General features: G+C 40.8%; 1 protein-coding gene across 1 annotated transcript; it reads left to right on the plus strand.

Annotated features, from left to right (window-relative positions):
• Positions 1-393: 393 nt before the first annotated feature.
• On the plus strand, positions 394-4,765 carry LOC115131334 (claudin-10-like). The gene is made up of 5 exons (XM_029662967.2): positions 394-741; positions 955-1,116; positions 1,208-1,289; positions 1,454-1,561; positions 4,331-4,765. Exons 1-5 carry the CDS (start codon positions 510-512, stop codon positions 4,530-4,532), a joined length of 786 nt encoding a protein of 261 aa, XP_029518827.1. The 5' UTR covers positions 394-509; the 3' UTR covers positions 4,533-4,765.
• Positions 4,766-5,469: the final 704 nt, after the last annotated feature.

Below are 5,469 nucleotides of genomic sequence, written 5' to 3' on the forward strand. Positions count from 1 at the left end.
AGGTGATCTTTGTATGTAGTGTTTGAAATTGTATATGATTTTGATAAATTCATGTAAATAAGCCTTTCAATATGCAATAGCAAGAATGGAGTCATTATTGCAGAGATTGCGGTCACCTTACTATTTTGTAAAACATACAGTACAGGCTCTTGAAACCTCTATGGAAAATCATGACGATAACATGAACACAACCTGTGTTTTTAGGCATAAACGAAACTAACTTTATGGTGGTAGGATCCTGGATATTATACCAATAACAAACATGGCATGGGTCAGCAAACACCTTGCATCTTCTTCCATCAGTGTGGAGCATGTAGGTGTGATGATATACACAAAGACAGACTCGCCGGTGGCGAAGGGGCGGGGGTTGGTGGAGGTAGAATGTGAGCCGTCTTTCTCCACACTAGCTCACATTTCTCCCCCAATTGGGTTCTGACAGGAGCAGGCAACAGCTCTACTGCCGCCTTTCCTCCCTCCTGTCTGTTATCTTTGCACACACAGAGGCAGCCATGAATTACAGGACAGTAGTAATGTACATGGAGATTGGCTGCTTTGTGGTCTGTGTGAGTGGATGGATCCTGGTCTGCTCTACAATGCCCACTGAGATATGGACCTGGTCTGAGGTGGAAAGCATCGTTCTGACCAGTTCAAACTACTTCTCCAACCTCTGGAAGGATTGCGTTTCTGATTCAACTGGAGTATCCGATTGCAAGGGTATCCCATCGATGTTCGGACTCAACTGTAAGTGAAGAATTCAAGTGGGTAAAGGAGTCTTTTTTAAAATTATAACAGCATGTCAAAATAATAAAACACCTGCAGTAGGTTCTTCGAGAGACAAGAGGAAACTGTACCAAGGTACCATAAGGCTGTGGAACAATGGATGAGGTATTGTGCAGAAGTGAATTTAAACTATCATGACCAAACCATGACCTCCTTCCTCCTCCTCCTGGACAGGGGATATCCATATGTGCCGGGCTCTGATCATCATCTCTATTATTTTGGGATTCTTCGGGGCCATTCTGGTCCTAGTCGGAATGAAGTGCACTAAGATAGGAGGATCTGAGGTTGCAAACGCAAGAGTGACTTTTGCTGGAGGGATGAACTATCTTGTGTCTGGTAAACATTTGTATTTTTCTTGATGTTCATGTGGTTATTCTGATTGTTGGATTCCTGGGTGAAGTCTAACAGTCGAGTTGTCTTGTTCCAGGGTTGTGTTCCATGATTGCATTCTCTTATTATGGAAACAAAATAAGAGCGGAATTTCAGGATCCCAATTTCAGGGCACAAAAGTGAGTAACATTTATCAATTCTAATGTAGATAAAATGCTTAAAAAGGGGTTTAGATTTTGTATTCAGTAATATATGAAAATATTTCACAATTCTTATGGTATAAGGGATGGTAAGGTGTTTACAGTGAAAATGCATGGGACAACTTCATGTCTCATTTTGACAGATTTGAAATCGGAGTAGCTGTGTACATTGGCTGGGGAGGCTCCACCCTACTGGTCATTGGAGGCCTCATTTGCAGTGTCTTTGCTGGGAAGGAAGCATGTCAATCAAGGTGTGTTTTTTTCTATGCATTTCATATAAGAAATCACACGCTCTAGATTTCAATTAATGTACATAATACAGTGCCTTGCGAAAGTATTCGGCCCCCTTGAACTTTGCGACCTTTTGCCACATTTCAGGCTTCAAACATAAAGATATAAAACTGTATTTTTTGTGAAGAATCAACAACAAGTGGGACACAATCATGAAGTGGAACAACATTTATTGGATATTTCAAACTTTTTTAACCTCTTCAGTCGACCCTCTACTTTTTTGAACATTCTGTTAAAAATCGCGCAACATTTCAGCACCCTGCTACTCATGCCAGGAATATAGTATATGCATTTGCTTAGTCTGTGTGGATAGAAAACACTCAGACGTTTAAAAACTGGTTAAATCACTGCTGTGGCTTTACCAGAACGGCATTTACATCGAAAAGCACAGGAAAAACTGATCACTGAAAATGGGGAAAATATATCCATGCGCTACTTGAACCCATTGATAAACGTGAACCACAATTAATTGACTGAGGTTGCAGTACCTACAGCTTCCACAGGGTGTCTAGAGTCTTGTCATTTCCCTTTGAGTTTTTTCTTGGTCAAACACATACAGGACACCGTATCTAATCCGGTCTAGGACCGGATATTTTCGTTGAGTTTCTAGCCGGACATTTTTCCAGACGGACAGCTAATGATCTTTACATCGCCTCCTGATGAATTTTATCGCTTATTAACGTTTACTAATACCTAAAGTTGCATTACAAACGTATTTCGAAGTGTTTTGTGAAAGTTTATCGTCGACTTTTTGAATTTTAAAAAATGACGTTACGTTTTGAAACGATGTTTTTTTCGTTTATCACACAGTCTACATATAACGATATCTAGGCTTTATATGGACCGATTTAATCGAAATAAAGACCCAAATAGTGTTTATGGGACATCTAGGAGTGCCAACAAAGAAGATGGTGAAAGGTAATGAATGTTTTCTATTTTATTGTGCGGTTTGTGTAACGCCGAAATGCTAATTATTTTGTTTACGTCCCCTGTGGGTCTTTTGGGGTGTTGCATGCTATCAGATAATAGCTTCTCATGCTTTCGCCGAAAAGCATTTTAAAAATCTGACTCGTTGCCAGGATTCACAACGAGTGTAGCTTTAATTCGATACCCTGCATGTGTATTTTAATGAACTTTTGAGTTTTAACTAATACTATTAGCATTTAGCGTAGCGCATTTGCATTTCCAGAGCTCTAGTTGGGACGCAAGCGTCCCGGGTAGAAGCAACAGGTTAACAAATCAAAAACTGAAAAAATGGGCGTGCAAAATTATTCAGCCCCCTTAAGTTAATACTTTGTAGCGCCACCTTTTGCTGCGATTACAGCTGTAAGTCGCTTGGGGTATGTCTCTATCAGTTTTGCACATCGAGAGACTGAAATTTTTTCCCATTCCTCCTTGCAAAACAGCTCGAGCTCAGTGAGGTTGGATGGAGAGCATTTGTGAACAGCATTTTTCAGTTCTTTCCACAGATTCTCGATTGGATTCAGGTCTGGACTTTGACTTGGCCATTCTAACACCTGGATATGTTTATTTTTGAACCATTCCATTGTAGATTTTGCTTTATGTTTTGGATAATTGTCTTGTTGGAAGACAAATCTCCGTCCCAGTCTCAGGTCTTTTGCAGACTCCATCAGGTTTTCTTCCAGAATGGTCCTGTATTTGGCTCCATCCATCTTCCCATCAATTTTAACCATCTTCCCTGTCCCTGCTGAAGAAAAGCAGGCCCAAACCATGATGCTGCCACCACCATGTTTGACAGTGGGGATGGTGTGTTCAGGGTGATGAGCTGTGTTGCTTTTACGACAAACATAACGTTTTGCATTGTTGCCAAAAAGTTCAATTTTGGTTTCATCTGACCAGAGCACCTTCTTCCACATGTTTGGTGTGTCTCCCAGGTGGCTTGTGGCAAACCTTAAACAACACTTTTTATGGATATCTTTAAGAAATGGCTTTCTTCTTGCCACTCTTCCATAAAGGCCAGATTTGTGCAATATACGACTGATTGTTGTCCTATGGACAGAGTCTCCTACCTCAGCTGTAGATCTCTGCAGTTCATCCAGAGTGATCATGGGCCTCTTGGCTGCATCTCTGATCAGTCTTCTCCTTGTATGAGCTGAAAGTTTAGAGGGACGGCCAGGTCTTGGTAGATTTGCAGTGGTCTGATACTCCTTCCATTTCAATATTATCGCTTGCACAGTGCTCCTTGGGATGTTTAAAGCTTGGGAAATCTTTTTGTATCCCAATCCGGCTTTAACCTTCTTCACAACAGTATCTCGGACCTGCCTGGTGTGTTCCTTGTTCTTCATGATGCTCTCTGCGCTTTTAATGGACCTCTGAGACTATCACAGTGCAGGTGCATTTATACGGAGACTTGATTACACACAGGTGGATTGTATTTATCATCATTAGTCATTTAGGTCAACATTGGATCATTCAGAGATCCTCACTGAACTTCTGGAGAGAGTTTGCTGCACTGAAAGTAAAGGGGCTGAATAATTTTCAGTTTTTGATTTGTTAAAAAAGTTTGAAATATCCAATAAATGTTGTTCCACTTCATGATTGTGTCCCACTTGTTGTTGATTCTTTACAAAAAAATACAGTTTTATATCTTTATGTTTGAAGCCTGAAATGTGGCAAAAGGTCGCAAAGTTCAAGGGGCCCGAATACTTTCGCAAGGCACTGTAAAGGGAATCTAACGATGATTCGATCTCCAATCCAACCTTTCACAGCTCAAAGAATAAACAGATGCCTGTCTACAAGCTCCCTGACGCCGACATGGCACCTCCAGCTAAACAGACGTACAGACCGGTGTCAACAGCACTCACAGAGGGGGGAGAGAGCAGGGAGTCCAAGACCAGCAGAGTCAGCAGTGAGACTAGGAGAAGTGGGAGCAGTAGCAAGACACTCTCCAGTTTGAACGTGTATGTGTGACCTGCTCAAGTAGCCTACAGTTTGACATAATAAGCTATTCTGTATTCTCTCCATATTGCTGTGTAAAGCCTTAAACTGTGAGGGACTGTGAATGAATGGTTAGTGAAGTTGCAATTTAATAATAGCTCCATAGCTTATAAGTTTGACAATTGTGTACTTACATTTTTTTTATCCATTGTTAGCTTTGTATTGTCCTGCATTTTATTTGTGAATAAAAGATCACAAACAAATGATCATGTTTTTAGTCATGAAACCCTACCTAACCTAAATACTACCTAACCTCATACTTGATTTCCAATGCACCCCCATATCAATCGATTAACTTTAATCAATCATCATCAGTTTAGGGTACAGCAGAGGCAAATATTGAATTTGTGATATAGACTTTAATTCACAATGAAATAGAACTGTGACTGAGCTACAGTTGTGCACTTTACCCACCTCTGGCCCTCATTGAATGACACGCAGCTGCTGCTTACTTCTCTGCTGCCATGGCTCGACTCTGGGGGGGGGGGGATTCAACAAATGGTCCAATCAGAGTGACCCACAACTGGTGTGCCAAATATAGGAAGCATGGTGCATCGTCCATAAAATATACAGTACCAGTCATAAGTTGGGCCACACCTACTCATTCAAGGGCTTTTTCTTTAATTAATAGTGAAGAATAATAGAAAGGATAAAATCCAAACTATGAAATAACACATATGGAATCATGTAGCAACCAAAAATGTGTGAAACAAATCAAAATATATCTTAAATTTGAGATTCTTCAAAGTAGCCACATTTTGCCTTGATGACAGCTTTGCACACTCTTGGCATTCTCTCAACAGACTTAATGAGGTAGTCACCTGGAAGGCTTTTCCAACAGTCTTGAAGGATTTCCCACATATGCTGAGCACTTGCTGGCTGCTTTTCCTTCACACTGTGGTCCAACCAT

Source organism: Oncorhynchus nerka, linkage group LG1, assembly GCF_034236695.1.
Source record: "Oncorhynchus nerka isolate Pitt River linkage group LG1, Oner_Uvic_2.0, whole genome shotgun sequence".
In the NCBI taxonomy this organism is placed as follows: Eukaryota; Metazoa; Chordata; class Actinopteri; order Salmoniformes; family Salmonidae; genus Oncorhynchus; species Oncorhynchus nerka.

Excerpts from the sequence above, each read along its gene's own strand:
- LOC115131334 (XM_029662967.2), top strand. The coding sequence starts at position 510 with ATGAATTACAGGACAGTAGTAATGTACATGGAGATTGGCTGCTTTGTG. Across the intron at positions 742-954 it reads ATCGATGTTCGGACTCAACT|GGGATATCCATATGTGCCGG; the intron begins GTAAGTGAAGAA and ends CCTCCTGGACAG. Across the intron at positions 1,290-1,453 it reads CCCAATTTCAGGGCACAAAA|ATTTGAAATCGGAGTAGCTG; the intron begins GTGAGTAACATT and ends TCATTTTGACAG.